Source organism: Piliocolobus tephrosceles, chromosome 18 (genome assembly GCF_002776525.5).
Source record: "Piliocolobus tephrosceles isolate RC106 chromosome 18, ASM277652v3, whole genome shotgun sequence".
Taxonomy (NCBI): Eukaryota; Metazoa; Chordata; class Mammalia; order Primates; family Cercopithecidae; genus Piliocolobus; species Piliocolobus tephrosceles.
The window spans coordinates 27840091-27860776 of record NC_045451.1 but is presented as its reverse complement, the minus strand read 5'-3'; the positions used below and the strand labels follow the sequence as shown (position 1 = coordinate 27860776).

Sequence of the window (20686 nt, the reverse complement as noted above, 5' to 3'; positions counted from 1 at the left end):
ATAAAGGGGGTAAACTAGGAAAGGCATTGTTACCAGCAAAAATTACAACTCAATTACACTAAAAAGATCTTGAGATGTGTTTTATGCATCTAACTGAATAAGGATATTTCAGTGATTACTGTTGGATAATAGTCTGATAATTGGCAGAGTTCCCTCCTCCCCACTACAGGGGTCTTTTTAATCTAAAGAAAAGACAAGCAATCATCAATTTTAATCTAAAGAAAAGACAAGCAAAACAAAGATGGCTGGCTACTACCCTATTATAACTAGGTTTTACAAATTCCATCACTACCTTATAATTTTAATTATAAGTAGAAATCACTGAATTCTGTTTAATGCTTATCTTTACATACCCTAATTTGCACTTTTAAAGTTAAGGCATTTTCAAGGAATCAATACATTAAAAATTCATAATTTATACATTTTATAGAATTCAAATTAGGCTGCCATATAAATGACCTGGGCACAGGATGTTGGTTATAAAAGACAGAATTATTAATTTTAATGATTGCTTCTCATTTAAATTAAACATTTCAGATCTTTTCACAGTAAAGCCTAGTTAATATTCAGAAGCCTAATCCTAGTTATAGGCTTCAAAATTCAACACTTTAAAAGGAATTACAATATCATTATCTTGAACATCTTATTAAAAGAATGTGATATAAAGAATAAAAACATTTATATCTATGGGAACCTCAAAAATAGAAACCTCATTTTCTAATTCATTTACTCTATGATAAAAATAACTTCTCCAATTGGAATATTTGGCAATTTATATTACCAACCGAATTCAATGAATCTAAGTAATGGGTAGCAAAATTGGAAGAATCATTTTTGCCTATGTATATTTTGCCAACGATCTCCTCAATTACAATAGCTGATTAGCAGTCATCTGCCATATGTATATCAAAATAGAATTAAAACCAACATCTTTCCTTTACTAACAAACTGAATCTAAACTGCTAAACTGGAAAACTTGGGATAACCGATCATGATTTTTAAAACATTAACATGAAAATTGTCTTTTTACTATTTTCCCATATTCTGCCCAGTGCACAGTCCTATTGGTGAGACAGTGGTCAAATATTACCTCACTTCTTACACTGAAGATAAAGAAAGAGGAAAGACAACTAATGTCTTAGCACAATCAAAAGCATCCAGCAAAAATTGTCAGGTACCATAAGGATAAAGTAAAAAACAGCCAAAGCTTTTGGAGAAGTGGCCTGCTAAATAATTTTAAACACTTCCTGTCTATGCAAGCTAAAAGGAAGATTAAACCCTCAAAAGATCTGGGTTGAAATGACATAAGTTTTTTGGGGAGAGATGGAGGAGATGGAACTTAGGTTTTTGGACACATACCTTTCATTTGAGAATAATCTCATACACCATAATAAAAGAAGGAAAACTTAAAACTATTCAACATACCAAAGAACAAGGAGCAACTAGTCTGGTTATTTCAACTTTAAAACTGTAAGTTACCAGTATCTCTATAGCCAGATAAACACCCAGTAAAAAATTACCAGAGTTTTTTAAAACTGTGACTGAATTTAGGTGCAGAAAATAATTAAATTACTGTTAAAATGGACAGAATTTGCTAATCAGTTGATCTTTAAATAAAACATTTGGGTTTATAGACTATATTGATAATGATTTGGCAAAGAAAAGATGAGGATCAAATCTATTAAATACTATCTGATCTCATAAAGAACTCAAATTTCCAACGTGGAATGATATTATTAATTAAAGATTATATTCCACCTTCTTTATCTTTCAGAATTTTTGAAGCAAATCTGTTTTACCCAATTACATACTTTCAAAATTTTCCATTAATAAATATCTTTGTGGGGAAATGATTTTTAAATCACCAAAAAGTCAAAGGACAAGATGTTCAAGACTTTAGATAGTATCTGAGAAAGAATACAACCAGGGAATGGCTTTATCAAGGTGGACAAAGTTCAGAATGCCAGAATTCCTTCCCTGTTGTAATGAATATACTGCAACTTCCTGTGGTTTTGTGACTATCACTGGGTGTGGTAGTAAAACAGAAGGGAAAAGCCTCACACAGAAAGCTGAATGGCCCAAAGAAAACCTAAGTGGTGACAAGAGCCTAAAGGCACATGCAGGTACGCATCTTTTATGTTGGATGTGATACACTTACATGGCCCCTGTTGAATCTCTTGGGGACCAACAGTAAAGCAAGTTTAGAACTTCAAATCTTGAGACATCTATAGCAAGATGCTGATCCAATGTGGCTCCAAATATCTTCTGTTTTCCTGGCTCACCTGAAGAGGAAAAAACACTACAGAGGATGTGGGAACTGAATTTCTTTATGTAGTTTCTTCTAGAGCAACTGTCTGAAAGTTTTGGCCCAATCCTTTATGAAGTCTGGAATGAGACACTTGAAGGACTAGTGAAAAACAAAATTCAAATGAAAAGGTGGAGTGAGACATCTAAAAGGGGAATACGAGAGCAAAAGATAACCGTCCGTAGGTAAATCAGTGTTTCTAATCCTTAGCTGGACTCAGGTGGGAGGAGGCAGAGAAAGGAGAGAAAAAAACGCACAGATGTTTCTCCCTCCACTCCCTCACCCCAATTGCTACTAAAAATTCATGAACTACCTAGGCTTTCTGACCACAATTAGGGAGTGAATAAGCAAGGTTACGTGGAAGGTTTAAGCATTTTGTCCAGTCTCCCTCCCCGGGCTATATGGCATTAATAGGCAGCAGGGAGGCCTTTCAGGTAATGCTTTTTTTCTAAGAAAAGATTCTAGTGGAATACAGCTTGAAGCAATAAAGAAAGAGAAAAATAAATTGAATTTATACAAAAATGGAAGTCACAGGACAATATACCAGATTGACAAAGTTTATCTAATTCTGTTTTTCAAAAGGGGTGGGACAGATTTCACAAAATAAGAAATCAGAATAAAAAGTAGTCTTAGCTTCCAAATAATAGAAAATATTTTTAAACTAAGCAACACAAACTACATGCTTCATTCTTCTATGAAATATTATCCTTGGAAAGATAATCTTTAAAAAACTAAGATTAGCAGAACCAAGTCTGATGTATATTACCACACGAAAAGCATAAAAATTTAGTCCATATTATGAATTAGATTCATTCTTAATTAACTTCTTAAATATTTTCTTAAAAATATTTTACCTAAATTTTGCATACTCCAGCATTCATGTAATAGCCTAGGACATAAAACAATTTTCTTTCCAAATACACTCCATTTTAGCCAGAATTTATTTGAATTATGTCTGGTAAAAATACCAGCATTTTTCTGAAAAATAAGATTGGAGAAAGAATTAGATCCTTACCTGACGTGGCTGTTCATTCATTCGTTGAGGGTCTGATTTCACTTTATTACTAGGATGATTTGTGACTTTGGTTACCGGTTGTTTGAAAATTGATGCTGTTTGTCTGATTGGCAATGTTGTATTCAAGTCCGGTTTACCCTGTGAATATAAATTTATTTTTATTTAAAATTATATAAACACAAGCAGATGACTTCTTACAAATTCAATATCTATTACTTTAAATCAAATTATTCCAAACTTCTCAGTCTATCGCAGCATTTTGAATACTCTAAAGTACATTTTAAGCACCTAATACATGACACATGTATGACGTTTCCTCAAAATAAATGAAAAACTTTTTGTAGACTTTTTTTTTTTTTTTCTTTTGAGACGGAGTCTCGCTCTGTCGCCCATGCTGGAGTGCGGCTCACTGCAAGCTCCGCCTCCCGGGTTTACTTAGGCCATTCTCCTGCCTCAGCCTCCCGAGTGGCTGGAACTACAGGCGCCCGCCACCAGCCCAGCTAATTTTTTGTATTTTTAGTAGAGACATTTCATCGTATCAGCCAGATGGTCTCTATCTCCTGACCTCGTGATCCGCCCGCCTCAGCCTCCCAAAGCACTGGGATTACAAGCATGAGCCACGGCGCCTGGCCAGCTTTTTGTATATTTTTAAGTGTAAAAAAATTCTCTCCATAAATTTCGTATCTGATTAGCAAGGTACTAGTGACTTTAAATGAACAAATATGTTTAAGGTTGGTTTATACAAAAAAAAAAAAAAAAAGAACTTGGGCTTTCGTTTGTTTGTTTAGGGACAGGGTCTCACTCTGTTGCCCAGACTGGAGCCCAGTGGCATGATCATGACTCAGGGCAGCCTCGACCTCCTGGGCTCAAGCAATCCTCACACCTCAGCCTCCCGAGTAGATGGGACTATAGGCACGTGCCACCGCACATCAGGCTAAGTTTTTGTATTTTGTTTGTAGAGATGGGGTCTCCCTACATTGCCAGGCTGATCTCAAACTCCTGGACTGAAGCAAACTGCAGTCCTCAGCCTCCCAAAGTGCTGGGATTACAGGTGTGAGCCACCACACCTGGCCAAGAACTTTAAGGATAACAATCAGGATAGCAACCATTTCTACATTCTGAGAATGGAGGGAAATATTGGCATACTTGGGCATTAAAATATAAACAACCTGATCAGCAATTAGGAGGCCAGACTTACATAAAACCACATAAATTAACCTTTTATATAAAAATAGGTAAGTAGAAATGGTAGTTCTAATTCCAGCAAACAGAACTCAATTTAGAAAAATGTGATGTTCCTTATTTTTAATATACAGTAGGTCTTTGAATAATGTCGTTTTGTTCAATGTTATTTTGTTGTAACAATGATGAGAAAAAAATAATCCATTCCCAGCCTAAGCCCATTTGTGTGACGTTGGCATGTTCCCCCCAGGTCTGTTTGAGTTTTCTCTGTGTACTCCTGTTTCCTCCCACATCCCAAAGATGAGTGCGCTTTAGGTTCAGTGGTGCATCCATATGGTCCCAGCCTGAGGGAGCGTGAGTGCAACCTGTGATGGGAAGGGGTCCTGTCCAGGGTAGGGTACCAGGGACCCTGAGTTGCTGGGAGAGGCTCTGGCCACCCACGACCCTGAACTGGAATCAATGGGTGAATAATAATCTTGTTTATATTAATCTTTCTTAAATGTGTGGAGAGCTCACATTAATTTCAATGTTTATCATTAGAAGTGTTTTGGTCTTTATTTAGAAGTTTGAGATGTTTTGTGACTAGAAATATGCCACAGGAACTTAATTTTTGCTTATATCAATTAGCCTAGAGTAAATATGTTTCATTACACATCATATGGCTAAAAGTCAGTTTCCGAGAACCTATCAACAACATTGAGGACTTACTGATTATTATATTTAATACTTTTAAAGGAGACTTAACACTGAAGCTTTGTAAAGCCACATAACTTATTTACCTAGTTTTAATCAATCAATCAATAAAATCTAAGATGTGTTCCAATGAGGTCAAAATGTGACCAGAATTGCTATTAAGTTAATTTGCAATATTCTTAACAAGAAAGAAAAGGGAGAAAACACAATTATTGTTTTCTGAGATTCTGGCAAAAAAGATGAAGTTACGTGTACCTGAAAACAAAATACATCTGATATATTTTTGATATTTACAGGATATTTGATGAACTTTACTACTACCCCCCATAGAAACTGTAATGTCAATTTCCATGCTCCAAAACAGGGGTTCTCAAACCTGAGCATGCATCAGAATCACCCAGAGGGCTTGTTAAAACACAGATGACTGAGTCTCACCCCTGGCACTGGGCTTTCGGCAGGTCTGAGATAGGGCCTAGGAATATGCATTTCTATTAAGGTCTCAGGTGTTATTGATGCTACTATGCCCGGGACCACACCTGGAGAAGCACAGCTCTACAACAAAGATTGCAACTTGATCACAGGTGGATCAAGTTCAACCCAGAGATGAGTGTTCATTTTTTAGTGCCTTTAATAAATTAAGTCAGCACCTAAAAATCTAGTTTTCATATAAAATCCAGAATTCTAGCTTCTCTTAAAAACTGAAAGATCTAGAAATACTGGACTTGGTTTGGCAACAATAGGCTGTCACTGGTTAGAAATGGCTGTCCAGTAGTGGCCTCAGGGTCTCCTGTTGCAACATTCCTCAACAACTCATATTTGCATTACCTGTCTGGGCCCTGTAGGCACTGAGTTTGTGACCTCTACTTGAAGAACATCAGCATGCCTAGAAAGATAAGCCTCACAATAATCTGACAACTATTACAATCACAGTATCCTTTAGATTCACTATTAAATGTGTCCTCACCTCTACACCTCCCCACACAACACAGCCCTCCTCTTTCTTTATATTGGGCAATCCTGTCATTCCTTTATCTCATTTTTCCCCCAGTGTCTCTGCTTACCTTTAAAAGATACACTCTGAGAAGTTGGATGGACTTCTCAGAGCTAAAGGAGGAATTATGTACCCAGTGCAAAGAAACTAAAAATCTTGAAAAAAGAGTGGAAGAATTGACAGCTAGACTAATTAATGCAGAGAAGGTCATAAATGAAATGACAGAGATGAAAACCATGACACGAGAAATACGTGACAAATGTACAAGCTTCAGTAACCGACTCGATCAACTGGAAGAAAGAGTATCAGCGATTGAGGAACAAATGAATGAAATGAAGCAAGAAGAGAAACCAAAAGAAAAAAGAAGACAAAGAAATGAACAAAGCCAGCAAGAAGTATGGGATTACGTAAAAAGACCAAACTACGTCTGATTGGGGTGCCTGAAAGTGAGGGGGAAAATGGAACCAAATTGGAAAACACTCTACAGGATATCATCCAGGAGAACTTCCCCAACCTAGCAGGGCAGGCCAACATTCAAATTCAGGAAATACAGAGAACACCACAAAGATACTCCTCCAGAAGAGCAACTCCAAGACACATAATTGCCAGATTCACCAAAGTTGAAATGAAGGAAAAAATCTTAAGGGCAGCCAGAGAGAAAGGTCGGGTTACCCACAAAGGGAAGCCCATCAGACTAACAGCAGATCTCTTGGCAGAAACTCTACAAGCCAGAAGAGAGTGGGGGCCAATATTCAACGTTCTTAAAGAAAAGAATTTTAAACCCAGATTTCATATCCAGCCAAACTAAGCTTCATAAGTGAAGGAGAAATAAAATCCTTTACAGATAAGCAAATGCTTAGAGATTTTGTCACCACCAGGCCTGCCTTACAAGAGACCCTGAAGGAAGCCCTAAACATGGAAAGGAACAACCGGTACCAGCCATTGCAAAAACATGCCAAAATGTAAAGACCATCGAGGCTAGGAAGAAACTGCATCAGCTAATGAGCAAAATAACCAGTTAATATCAGAATGGCAGGATCAAGTTCACACATAACAATATTAACCTTAAATGTTAATGGACTAAATGCTCCAATTAAAAGACACAGACTGGCAAACTGGATAAAGAGTCAAGACCCATCAGTCTGCTGTCTTCAGGAGACCCATCTCACATGCAGAGACATACATAGGCTCAAAATAAAGGGATGGAGGAAGATCTACCAAGCAAATGGAGAACAAAAAAAAAGCAGGGGTTGCAATCCTAGTCTCTGATAAAACAGACTTTAAACCATCAAAGATCAAAAGAGACAAAGAAGGCCATTACATAATGGTAAAGGGATCAATCCAACAGGAAGAGCTAACTATCCTAAATATATATGCACCCAATACAGGAGCACCCAGATTCATAAAGCAAGTCCTTAGAGACTTACAAAGAGACTTAGACTCCCATACAATAATAATGGGAGACTTCAACACTCCACTGTCAACATTAGACAGATCAACAAGACAGAAAGTTAACAAGGATATCCAGGAATTGAACTCATCTCTGCACCAAGCGGACCTAATAGACATCTATAGAACTCTCCACCCCAAATCAACAGAATATACATTCTTCTCAGCAGCACATCGCACTTATTCCAAAATTGACCACATAATTGGAAGTAAAGCACTCCTCAGCAAATGTAAAAGAACAGAAATTATAACAAACTGTCTCTCTGACCACAGTGCAATCAAGCTAGAACTCAGGACTAAGAAACTCAATCAAAACCGCTCAACTACATGGAAACTGAACAACCTGCTCCTGAATGACTACTGGGTACATAACGAAATGAAAGCAGAAATAAAGATGTTCTTTGAATCCAATGAGAACAAAGATACAACATACCAGAATCTCTGGGACACATTTAAAGCAGTGTGTAGAGGGAAACTTATAGCACTAAATGCCCACAAGAGAAAGCAGGAAAGATCTTAAATTGACACTCTAACATCACAATTAAAAGAACTAGAGAGGGAAGAGCAAACACACTCAAAAGCTAGCAGAAGGCAAGAAATAACTAAGATCAGAGCAGAACTGAAGGAGATAGAGACACAAAAAACCCTCCAAAAAATCAATGAATCCAGGAGGTGGTTTTTTGAAAAGATCAACAAAATTGACAGACCGCTAGCAAAACTAATAAAGAAGAAAAGAGAGAGGAATCAAATAGATGCAATTAAAAATGATAAAGGGGATATCACCACCGACCCCACAGAAATACAAACTACCATCAGAGAATACTATAAACACCTCTATGCAAATCAACTAGAAAATCTAGAAGAAATGGATAATTTCCTGGACACTTACACTCTCCCAAGACTAAACCAGGAAGAAGTTGAATCCCTGAATAGACCAATAGCAGGCTCTGAAATTGAGGCAACAATTCATAGCCTACCCACCAAAAAAAGTCCAGGACCAGATGGATTCACAGCTGAATTCTACCAGAGGTACAAGGAGGAGCTGGTACCATTCCTTCTGAAACTATTCCAATCTATAGAAAAAGAGGGAATCCTCCCTAACTCATTTTATGAGGCCAACATCATCCTGATACCAAAGCCTGGCAGAGACACAAAAAAAAAAAAAGAATTTTAGACCAATCTCCCTGATGAACATCGATGCAAAAATCCTCAATAAAATACTGGCAAACCGGATTCAGCAGCACATCAAAAAGCTTATCCACCATGATCAAGTGGGCTTCATCCCTGGGATGCAAGGCTGGTTCAATATTCGCAAATCAATAAACATAATCCAGCATATCAACAGAACCAAAGACAAGAACCACATGAGTATCTCAATAGATGCAGAAAGGCTTTTGACAAAATTCAACAGCCCTTCATGCTAAAAACGCTCAATAAATTCGGTATTGATGGAACATACCTCAAAATAATAAGAGCTATTTATGACAAACCCACAGCTAATATCATACTGAATGGGCAAAAACTGGAAAAATTCCCTTTGAAAACTGGCACAAGACAGGGATGCCCTCTCTCACCACTCCATTCAACATAGTGTTGGAAGTTCTGGCTAGGGCAATCAGGCAAGAGAAAGAAATCAAGGGTATTCAGTTAGGAAAAGAAGAAGTCAAATTGTCCCTGTTTGCAGATGACATGATTGTATATTTAGAAAACCCCATCGTCTCAGCCCAAAATCTCCTTAAGCTGATAAGCAACTTCAGCAAAGTCTCAGGATACAAAATTAATGTGCAAAAATCACAAGCATTCTTATACACCAGTAACAGACAAACAGCGAGCCAAATCAGGAATGAACTTCCATTCACAATTGCTTCAAAGAGAATAAAATACCTAGGAATCCAACTTACAAGGGATGTAAAGGACCTCTTCAAGGAGAACTACAAACCACTGCTCAGTGAAATCAAAGAGGACACAAACAAATGGAAGAACATACCATGCTCATGGATAGGAAGAATCAATATTGTGAAAATGGCCATACTGCCCAAGGTTATCTATAGATTCAATGCCATCCCCATCAAGCTACCAATGAGTTTCTTCACAGAATTGGAAAAAACTGCTTTAAAGTTCATATGGAACCAAAAAAGAGGCCGCATTGCCAAGACAATCCTAAGTCAAAAGGACAAAGCTGGAGGTGTCACGCTACCTGACTTCAAACTATACTACAAGGCTACAGTAACCAAAACAGCATGGTACTGGTACCAAAACAGAGATATAGACCAATGGAAGAGAACAGAGTTCTCAGAAATAATACCACACATCTACAGCCATCTGATCTTTGGTAAACCTGAGAAAAACAAGAAATGGGGAAAAGATTCCCTATTTAATAAATGGTGCTGGGAAAATTGGCTAGCCATAAGTAGAAAGCTGAAACTGGATCCTTTCCTTCCTTCTTATACGAAGATTAATTCAAGGTGGATTAGAGACTTAAATGTTAGACCTATTACCATAAAAACCCTAGAAGAAAATCTAGGTAGTACCATTCAGGACATAGGCATGGGCAAGGACTTCAGGTCTAAAACACCAAAAGCAACGGCAGCAAAAGCCAAAATTGACAAATGGGATCTCATTAAACTAAAGAGCTTCTGCACAGCAAAAGAAACTACCATCAGAGTGAACAGGCAACCTACAGAATGGGAGAAAATTTTTGCAATCTACTCATCTGACAAAGGGCTAATATCTGGAATCTACAAAGAACTCAAACAAATATACAAGAAAAAAACAAACAACCCCATCAAAAAGTGGGGAAAGGATATGAACAGACATTTCTCAAAAGAAGACATTCATACAGCCAACAGACACATGAGAAAATGCTCATCATCACTGGCCATCAGAGAAATGCAAATCAAAACCACAATGAGATACCATCTCACACCAGTTAGAATGGCAATCATTAAAAAGTCAGGAAACAACAGGTGTTGGAGAGGATGTGGAGAAATAGGAACACTTTTACACTGTTGGTGGGATTGTAAACGAGTTCAACCATTATGGAAAACAGTATGGCAATTCCTCAAGGATCTAGAACTAGATGTACCATATGACCCAGCCATCCCACTACTGGGTATATACCCAAAGGATTATAAATTATTCTACTACAAAGACACATGCACACGTATGTTTATTGAGGCACTATTCACAATAGCAAAGACTTGGAATCAACCCAAATGTCCATCTGTGACAGATTGGATTAAGAAAATGTGGCACATATACACCATGGAATACTATGCAGCCATAAAAAAGGATGAGTTTGCGTCCTTTGTAGGGACATGGATGCAGCTGGAAACCATCATTCTTAGCAAACTATCACAAGAACAGAAAACCAAACACCGCATGTTCTCACTCATAGGTGGGAACTGAACAATGAGATCACTTGGACTCGGGAAGGGGAACATCACACACTGGGGCCTATCATGGGGAGGGGGGAGGGGGGAGGGATTGCATTAGGGAGTTATACATGATATAAATGATGAATTGATGGGTGCTGACGAGTTGATGGGTGCAGCACACCAACATGGCACAAGTATACGTATGTAACAAACCTGCACGATATGCACATGTACCCTAGAACTTAAAGTATAATAATAAAAAAAAAAAGAAAATCTAGACACCATAAAAAAAATAATAAATAAAATAAAAGATATACTCATCTTACATGACTCTAACAGTATTATTTCTAAGGTATTTAGCTTTAACTTTATGGATTGTCAAAAAATATATAAAATGTACAAATTTGGCTGACAAGCTGCAAAGTAACCACTTAGGTTGCCAACTCTACAAAGTATGAGGCTCAGGAGTATGCATTTTAAATGCTCTCCTGGTCATTCTGTGATGCAAAGAAAGTTTGAACACCTCTGATTTATGACATCTAGACTATTTGGAGGCCCTAAATAAAGTCATCCAACCTATTAATGACAACAGGCAATATTCAGTCCTTAAGCAGCTTCACACATAAATGCTTAGAGGGAACTTCTTGTCACTAATTAGGTATAATCAATATGTATCACTAAATGATATCTTGTTTGGCTTTTAATGTTTTTGTTTTTGAGACGGAGTCTCACTGTCACCAGGCTAGAGTGCGGTGGCGTGATCTTGGTTCACTGCAACCTCCATCTCCTGGGTTCAAGCGATTCTCCTGCCTCAGCCTCCTGAGTAGCTGGGACTACAGGCACACACCACCACACCCAGCTAATTTTTGTATTTTTAGTAGAGACAGGGTTTCACCATGTTGGCCAGCATGGTCTCGATCTCTTGACCTCGTGATCCGCTTGCCTCAGCCTCCCAAAGTGCTGGGATTACAGATGCAAGCCACTGCGCCTGGACTTTGTTCTTAATAAAGAATGATATACTCTGCTGGTATTAGAACAAAGGTGGCATCACGTGTCTACTTAGTAGACACACAGAAGTATTTGCAACTGTCTGCATGAGTAAACATATTCAAACCTCTGAGATTCTCATTGTTACCAAGGATGACTGGAGGCAGCAGGAACTACTCTAAACTGTTTTAAACTATGAATCCTGAATCCATGAAGACTGGAAGGAAGCATGGAATATGTCAAACTATTGATGCTATTGATGCTACACTGGTAAGATGGACGTTTTTCCATTCACTTATGTTTCTGTGCAATAAAAAAAATTAAAAGAAAAGCCTGGCTAAAATACTTAAGATACACAACTAACTTCCATTGTCTAATGAGACAGTTCATTCCCCACTGGTACAGAATGAGACATTATTCAAAATATGCTGCATTATTCTTCACTCAATCTTATTTTGGTTTTTAGGATTTTTTCTCCTTTTAACTGGCCTAGAAGCTCTTACAACAGAAAGAATGTCTTTAATTTAGTTTTCTAAAACAGTATCACATGAAGCTGAGTAATCTGTAAAGGTGGACTAACTAGTTTTCCCAGAAACCGTCAATTCTTTTACCTCTATCCTGAGGACTGCCCTGAGTCACTATTAATTTATGCCCAGTTGTGTGTCTGAGTTTTTCCACAGTTTAGTTTAGAATCTAAAGGACCAATCTACCATCAACTTCGGAGTTAAAAGCCAGACACTTTTTTATGGGACAAGATTAAAGCTTTTATGTATACGCAATCTTCTTATAACTTCAATATAAGACAAAGTGAAGCGGAAATTCTTTGTTACAAAATTAAACTGGCAAACACATTCTAATATCAGAACTAAGTTTCCAACTTTTGAAAAATCTATGTACAGACTAGTCCTCAAATCAAAATGTAGTAAATTTTATAATGTGTATATTAGGCTGAAAGTATTGTTCTTGAGGATCTATTTCATCCCCCTAGAGGGAAGAACATAAAATAAATCTTTATTTTTAAAAATTTTACTTCCTCTTTCCAATAAGTATCTGAGATATATCATTTGTACATTCCCAAAGGACAAAATACACAAAAATTAATTTTTAAAAACAGAAAATCAAGGACAAGGAAAAAACAGATATCCGTTTGAAAAGATCAGTAGTGATACTAGAGCTGAGCATCAAATGTGGATCTGAATTTTCAAGGGGCCTGGGCAGAGAGAGAAACATTCAATTACACAGATATCATGGTCAGAAAGGAGGACGCATACCAAGTAATGAGGAAAACAAAAAATGTCCAGGTATTAAATCTAGAAGAAAATCGATAAAGGCACTAAACTTCACAACAAATATTAAGCGGATTTCAAATGTTTTTTCTTTTTTAGTGACTTTCCATAAAAACCAAGAACATAAGACTTAAAGGACAAAATTATTGGCACCTAGGGCCTAATTATTATATAACCTTCCAGTGATCTCACGTGATTAAGGATACAAGAGAATAAAGAGGCAAATGAAGAACATGTATCATAAGCCAGTGGTTGTCAATTAATTTTGTATTTCTACCCCTTATGAGAAATTTGAAAATATATATACCCCACCTGCATTTTAAAGTCAGGAAGAATATTTCATATTTTAATGTAATCAGTTGCAAAGGATGCACTTACCAGAAGTAATTTAAATGCTAATACTTTAATAATGGACTGTTACATGTAACAGAATCTAAATGTACCCACCATTACCTATTTATATATGAACAAACTCTTCAATGGTTATAAATTTTCATTCCCTTTGCTCTTTGAATAATTCCATTTCCAAAGTTATTTCCTATTTTAAACTTGATAATCTTTCACTGATCATTTATATATCATGAAATTATTTCACTTTCTGTGACCATAAAGCTTAGTGATAAAACAAATTTCTTCCGATTTATTACAATTATTAGTATATATATGACCAAAATAAAGTATTACAATTTTTAGTACATAATTATATATATAAAAATTTATTTTGTGTGTGTGTATATGTAGCTCAATGAAAATAATTTTTTAAATAATTTTACATTTTCAAGTGTGTATTACTAATTGCTAGAATGGGACAAGCTATAGCATCAATTCTATTCCTAGTCTCCCTTTTTCATAAATGTAGCACTGAGAAATGTTGTTCACATAAATGAGTAGATAGAATGAATTTTATTCCAAGTCATTCAAATTCTCTGAACTCCTTTTGAGTTATATGATAGAATGTAACAGTGAACCATCAAAAAAATTAAAAAATCAGTCAACATCTACATAAAGTCCTCTAAATTTTGCTGAAAGCAAATAATTGTGCTTGTGGAAAGAACTGACTGTTCCTGAGTCATTCGTGTTCTCAATCCAGTATCTCATACTGTCCCTTTATGATATCAAACATTTTGTACCATGGTAATATTGCATATAAGTGAGAAGTATGCTGTTCTGTAAAATGGGAGGTTGACTATAAAGGAGAATTACAGAAAAAATAATGTGTACTTCTATCACAGGTTACATTCTCAATTGAAGGAAAGAGTGTATATGGAATTTAAAGATATCAAAATGGATTCCTTTAAAGCCATCGATGTCTATGAATATCATGTAAAGCCTCCACACAGCATAGTTTGAACACCAGGGACTTACACTATACAATACTGTAAATACCACTTTTTTTCAGTATGACTTTGAAACAAAGCTTTATGACAGTTCAAATTGTACATATTCTAGGGTCCAAGTCTAGCTCATTTTATCTTTAAAATTAACGCAAATTTTGCACTTTACCTTAAACATTAGCCATGTTTACAGTAAAAATATTGCTCTACCTACCCAAAACGTTCAAAAAAAAACTGACACTTCCAAGTATTATTCAAGTGTCATTTTAATTCTGTGGTTTTTGTATACACCACACACTCCCCCAAAAGATACTCCAATTTGAGAAGCAGAGACTGTATCTCTAAGGTCGGTTTCCTCATCTGTAAATGAGAATAATAATAGCTACTGCATAAGATTCTTATAAAAATCAAATGAGATAATGCATGTTATGCTGCTGCTGCTACAAATGCAGCTTTCATTGAGTTGATCATTGAACAAATATTGAGTGCCTACTATGTGCCAGGCACTGACTGGACCATCTACATATAGTCATTTAAAAAAAGAAAGAAATTCAGCCCTTAGTAAAACAAGTTTATAGCTTATAATATAGTCATGTTGGTACAAATTCTAAATAAATAGCAGTTATTTCTTTAACCCAAACAGGTTATTGAACATGCTATTAAAGTTTAGAAATTTAACCTGTTAAAGTTTTCCCAGAAATAAAGGTATCCCCTGGTTCAAACAAAGGTGTGCCTGAGTGATACCTTTAGGTCAAATCAAGGCTATTCTCAAAAAGTAATTGGCGATTTGCTCGAGAATATATACAGTAGTCCATAGTTAATGTCTTTCCACAAAATCAAATGCCAACAATGGGAAGTGCCTTACAATTCTTCATAAGTTTTTAATATAATTCACATACCATAAAACTCCTCATTTTAAAATGTACAATTTAGTGGTTTCTAGTATATTCACTAATTTATGCACCTTCATAGGTTTTTACAAAAAGTAAAGAAAAAATTATCTGGTACCCATGATGTTTATGCAGAAAATCCACTTAGTCTAATATCCTATGTGGGGAACAAGATTTTTTTAAAGGAGATCAATGGCATATTAAAATATTAATAGGATGGATGGACTACACTTTGAGCTCATTAAAAAGGACTACACCTGTTCACAGAAGAATGATTACGATTCATCAATGAAACAAGTTTTGAAGAGTTTTGCTTGAAAAATAACTTACTGGAGCTTTAGTTAATGTAAGGTCATTAACAGACATCACCAAAAATACCAGTTTCAACTAGATATCCTAGAACAGTCCTACTCAAACTCAGTAAAGCCTCCACACAGCATAGTTCGAACACCAGGGACTTACATTACATTAATTCCATATAGTTATTATATGGAATTAATCATCTCCTTTACTTCTCAGTTGGCATTAGCTATGTACACATCCTTGGGAGAATGATGGAAATAGTGACACAAATGGTTTTCTGTAGGGCGTAATTCTATTGCCAACCTGGAGCCTACAAGTTAGCTTAACTCTTCAGAACCTACAAAAGTTCTCTTAACACCTGGGCATACTAAACAAAGCTTGTTAAAGCCGTATCATGGACAACTCTGTCTCCAAATCTACCTTCATGATTATCACTATAGCCAAGTCCAGGCCCTCTCAAAAAGCTCTATCACACTCAGACACATTTGAAGCACAAGTTTATAATATAATAAAGCTAGTATCATACTGAACAAATCATTCTCATCAGCAAGCCCATTTGCTAACATGGCTAACATTCTTCTGTTCACTCTTTGCTTCCTAGCAATCTCTATTCAATCAATATCTACATGACTCAAATTAGCCAAAAGGATGGACCAGTACTATTATTAATAGCTAATAACCTGATTATCTTCATTAGCTAAAGAATATCAGCTAAATATCCTTTATGTATTAACTTACTAAAAATATTTCTGTACATGAGAAAAATTAGCTCTTTGAACAAGAGAACATGAATTAGTTCTACTGTCTTTTGCTACATCTTACCCTTTCTTCCTTTATTCCTTCATTAAACCAGTACTGTCCAAGTCACCATCATCCCCACCTGGACAAATACAACAGCTTCCTAACTGGTCTCCGATTTTCACTTCTGTATCTCTATGTTTTGCACACATAGTCAAAGCAGTCATATTTCTCCCTATATAAAACCCTCAGACAGCATTCCTATTCCTTATGCTGGCTGGCACAGCCCTATTACCAGGCTTGCCTACTTTAACGTCACCTAGTAATACTCCTCCACTCACTAAGCTCCAGCAAACCTGGCCTTTTTGTCTTCACATGATGAGTGCATCCTTCCTTAGAGAATTTACACTGGCTACTCCCTCTACGGGGAAAGCTTCTCCTTCTGGTTTTTGTACAGAACCTCAAATGTTGAATATTTAAAATTGATTTTATTTACTCACATAAATTATTTCCCTAAAGTGACCTCAGTAAATGGCACCTCTGTCTACTCACTTAATCTAAAAACCAAGAACTCACCCTTAAGTAGTCTTTTTCTGTTATGCTCTACACACAACTCATCAGCAAAACCAGTCAATTCTATTTTCAAGAGATTTAGAATCTGTCCACTTCTATCTCCATGGGCACGTGTCTAGAGCATCATCATTATCATCATCAGCAGCAGCATCCTACAACAGCTACTTGCTCCTCACTTCCACTTTTGATTTCAGCATCCAATTAGTAGAAACTTGTATTCAACAGTGGCCCGCACTTATCCCTTGGAGGGACTTTAGGGCCTAGAAATGCTAGACTTATCACCTACGACCTATTCATTCCCCTTCCCTGTCCCCAACTTTATCTACAGAGACCAGAAAACACTCCGTTGAGCAAGACTTTAATAACTGACAAACAGGATATCAGTATCTTTGGCAACAATTTTACTTTCTCCATAGGTCAGGAATGTTGGTGGAATAAATGAAGTCTTTGTTTTCAGTTTGGATGGAGGAATCCTAGGAAGGTAGAAGCCAAGAGGCAGTTCTTACCACACTATAGGCCCTACCAGGAGCTGGTCATCAGAAGGGTCCTATCACAGGGCTCTGATTGTAATGAAGTGGCCATGAAGTACCTCAGGCAGAAATAAGTCAGTCCAGTACGGCATTACTTCAATAACTGCAAAATCCATAGTCAAACAAATGCCTATTCTGAGCTGCAGCAAGTGACCTGGCTCTTCACCTGCTCCCTCACATCTTCTGCCAAGCTCCTTCTCCTGCTTTTAAAAAAGTGGTTTTCAGTTACAGATTCTATTGAGAATTTGAGGAAAATAAACTCTCTCTTGGAGAGAAATGTACACAAGGCTGGATACTGTGGCTCACGCCTGTAATCCTAGCACTTTGGAAGCCAAGGCAGGTGGATCGCTTGAGCTCAGGAGTTTGAGACCAGCCTATGCAATATGGTGAAATCCTGTCACCACAAAAAATACAAAACGTCAGCCAGGAGTGGTGGCCTGCACCTGTAGTCCCAGCTACTCAGGAGGCTGAGATAGGAGGATCACCTGAACCCAGGAGGTCAAGGCTGAGTGAGCTGTGATCGCACCACTGCACTTCCCCCTGGGCAAGAAAGTGAGAACCTGTCTCAACAATAAAACGTCCACACACAAAAATTGCATACAATTCAAAGGTTCCTGGAGGTCTTTCTGAGGCATGGTCACCCAGATTAGAAACCTGCCTATTGGTTCCTTCCAAGCTGACCTCTTTAAACCTTTAAAGGAAAACTAACCATAACGTTCTCTGATCACGCATTCTTTTCTGAATATTGTCTTCTCTCTTCCACTTCTCATTCAAGTTTCTTAACAGTAGTCCAACCATTTTTGTGGAAAGGGTAAAAATGCATGTATGTGTAGAGCATATAAGCTCTAGACAGACATACAAAAAACCTCATTAACAAGTTTCCTCTAAAGAAGAGGACTGGGACTGAGAGACAGGAGAGAGGGAGACATTTTTCACTGAGTATCCTTTTCACTATGTGCCCAAATCACTTAACCAAATAATAAAATTTTAAAACATCTGAAAGAACAGGCACATTGTGTTTCTAGTCTCTCATTTCTCAGAAACTTTCTGGAATTCTAAATAGGACTTATCCTTTCTATCCATTGAAACTGGTATTGTAAAGTCACCAGTTGCTTCATAATTTAGAAATCCAATGGCTAGACAAGTCTTTATCCTCCCTAATCTCTAACAAAAGTCTTGTTTTCCAGGCTGTTGTAACACTACATTCTCTTGATTCTCCTATTTCTTTTCTGGAAGGTCCTCTTACTCTCCACAAGATTCATTTATTCATTTAATCCATGGGCCTACAGAGTGACAAGATACACTTCGTTTGTCCTTATTTTGGGCATTATCAATGACAAAAACACTGTCAAAGGAGTTTTCAAAGTGTGATCTGAGAATTCCTGGGAGTCTCCAAGATCATTTTGGAAGTCCAAGAAACAAAACTATTTTAACTCGATCTTCCCCATTCCACCCCCAAAACTTGCCCTCATTCCCCTATCCCCTGACTCCCTGCTCCAAGTGACCAAAGCCAGAATTGTTGCAGGCATCAATTCTCTTTCTGTAACCATCAGGTACTTCTATCTAATTTCTCGAGTCTCACCTTTCCATACTTCCTGCCACAGGATTAATTCAGGCCATCTTTATTTTTCTAGACTACAACAGCCCAACTATTCTCCCTACTTCTAGTTTCATCCCTTCCCAAATCCAGTCTCCATACTGCGCCCCATTCTATATACCCAAATCTGATTATCATCACCACTAAGTTTCTCAAACTACACAGAAATTGCCACCTAGATAGATGAGCTCTCCACAAAATTTTTTATTATTGTTGAGGATAATTAAAACAAGTACTTTCTAGATCATGTGACTGAGAACCTAGCATACAGCCATATGCCTATCCAAGTGTGTGTTTATACTCACAATAACATACTACCACCTTAAACCAAGATCACTCATGAGAAATAAACAATGGCAGACTTAACACACAACTGAATCCACTCAAGAGAATATGATGTTCTTTATTTTCAAATGTATCCAATTTGGGTGAATAGAGAAATGTGATGAAAGAACTGAGCCTTTCCAAGATACTTGTAGTACTGTCAAGCAAAACTAAAAAAAATAATTTGTTCCATACCATATTCATATTGTAAGCAATTTATAAAATATGTCATACGTCACATTAAATTAATGTTAGGGAACTTGAATTTTATTAGTTTTGTAGATTTAATTTATAAAACATTTGATGTTAAGACCTAGAAACACAAATTCAGTATGCTTATACATCTAAAACACTAAAATAAACTTCCAGTGACAAACCAAGCTACTTGAAGTCCTCTAAACATATCTTGCACTTATAATCACTGTATTCTTCTTTATCCAATCCTAGAGTGTCTCCAATTAAATTTTAATATCATCTTGCCTCTCCTCCCAGTTCCCTGCTAAAAATGTTGACAGTCACATATATGAAACCCTGCAACATCTCCTCTTTGAAAAACCAAACATAAATGCCTAAACAATATTTAGCTTTTGAAGCAAAGGTTTGGTTTTTGTTTGCATATTGAGAGGCAAAGCTCTGGAGCCGTGCTGTTTGACAGTGACGAGGTACATCTGGCTATTTAATTTTATAGTAATGCTAAAAATTGAGTTATTCAGTCAGACTAGCCACATGTCAAGCACTCAGCAGTCACCTGTGGCTGAAAAGAGTCCCATCATCACAGAATGTTCCCCTGGATATGCTGCTCTGTAACTTTTCCCTTTAAGGTCTGAGAAACCTGCTCATGACTTCAAATATAAACTGTGCCGATGACTTCCAAATCTTTCTCTAGTCTTTTTCCATTAACCTAATGGAATATCTTCAGTAACCTTCATGATATTTCAACAATGTCAGTTGAAGAGATGGAGGTGGTGGTTGGAAATAATTATGGCAGTCAAGAAAATCAGTAAGGTATAATGTAATCAAGAATGGAATCGATTTTCAGGGTAACGTTAAGATTGAGTTTGAGATATCTGAAATAGGTACTGCAAAAATAGTAGTAGAGACTACAAACAATG

At 36.8% G+C, this 20686-nt stretch overlaps 1 protein-coding gene across 1 annotated transcript in view; it reads right to left on the bottom strand.

The window, feature by feature from the left end:
- MBD2 (methyl-CpG binding domain protein 2) overlaps positions 1-20686 on the bottom strand; it is a 75782-nt gene that overhangs the window by 31966 nt on the left and 23130 nt on the right. Inside the window, exon 3 of the mRNA XM_023207523.1 lies at positions 3321-3458. Coding sequence (XP_023063291.1) covers positions 3321-3458 — 138 coding nt within the window. The remainder of the gene's footprint in view (positions 1-3320; positions 3459-20686) is intronic.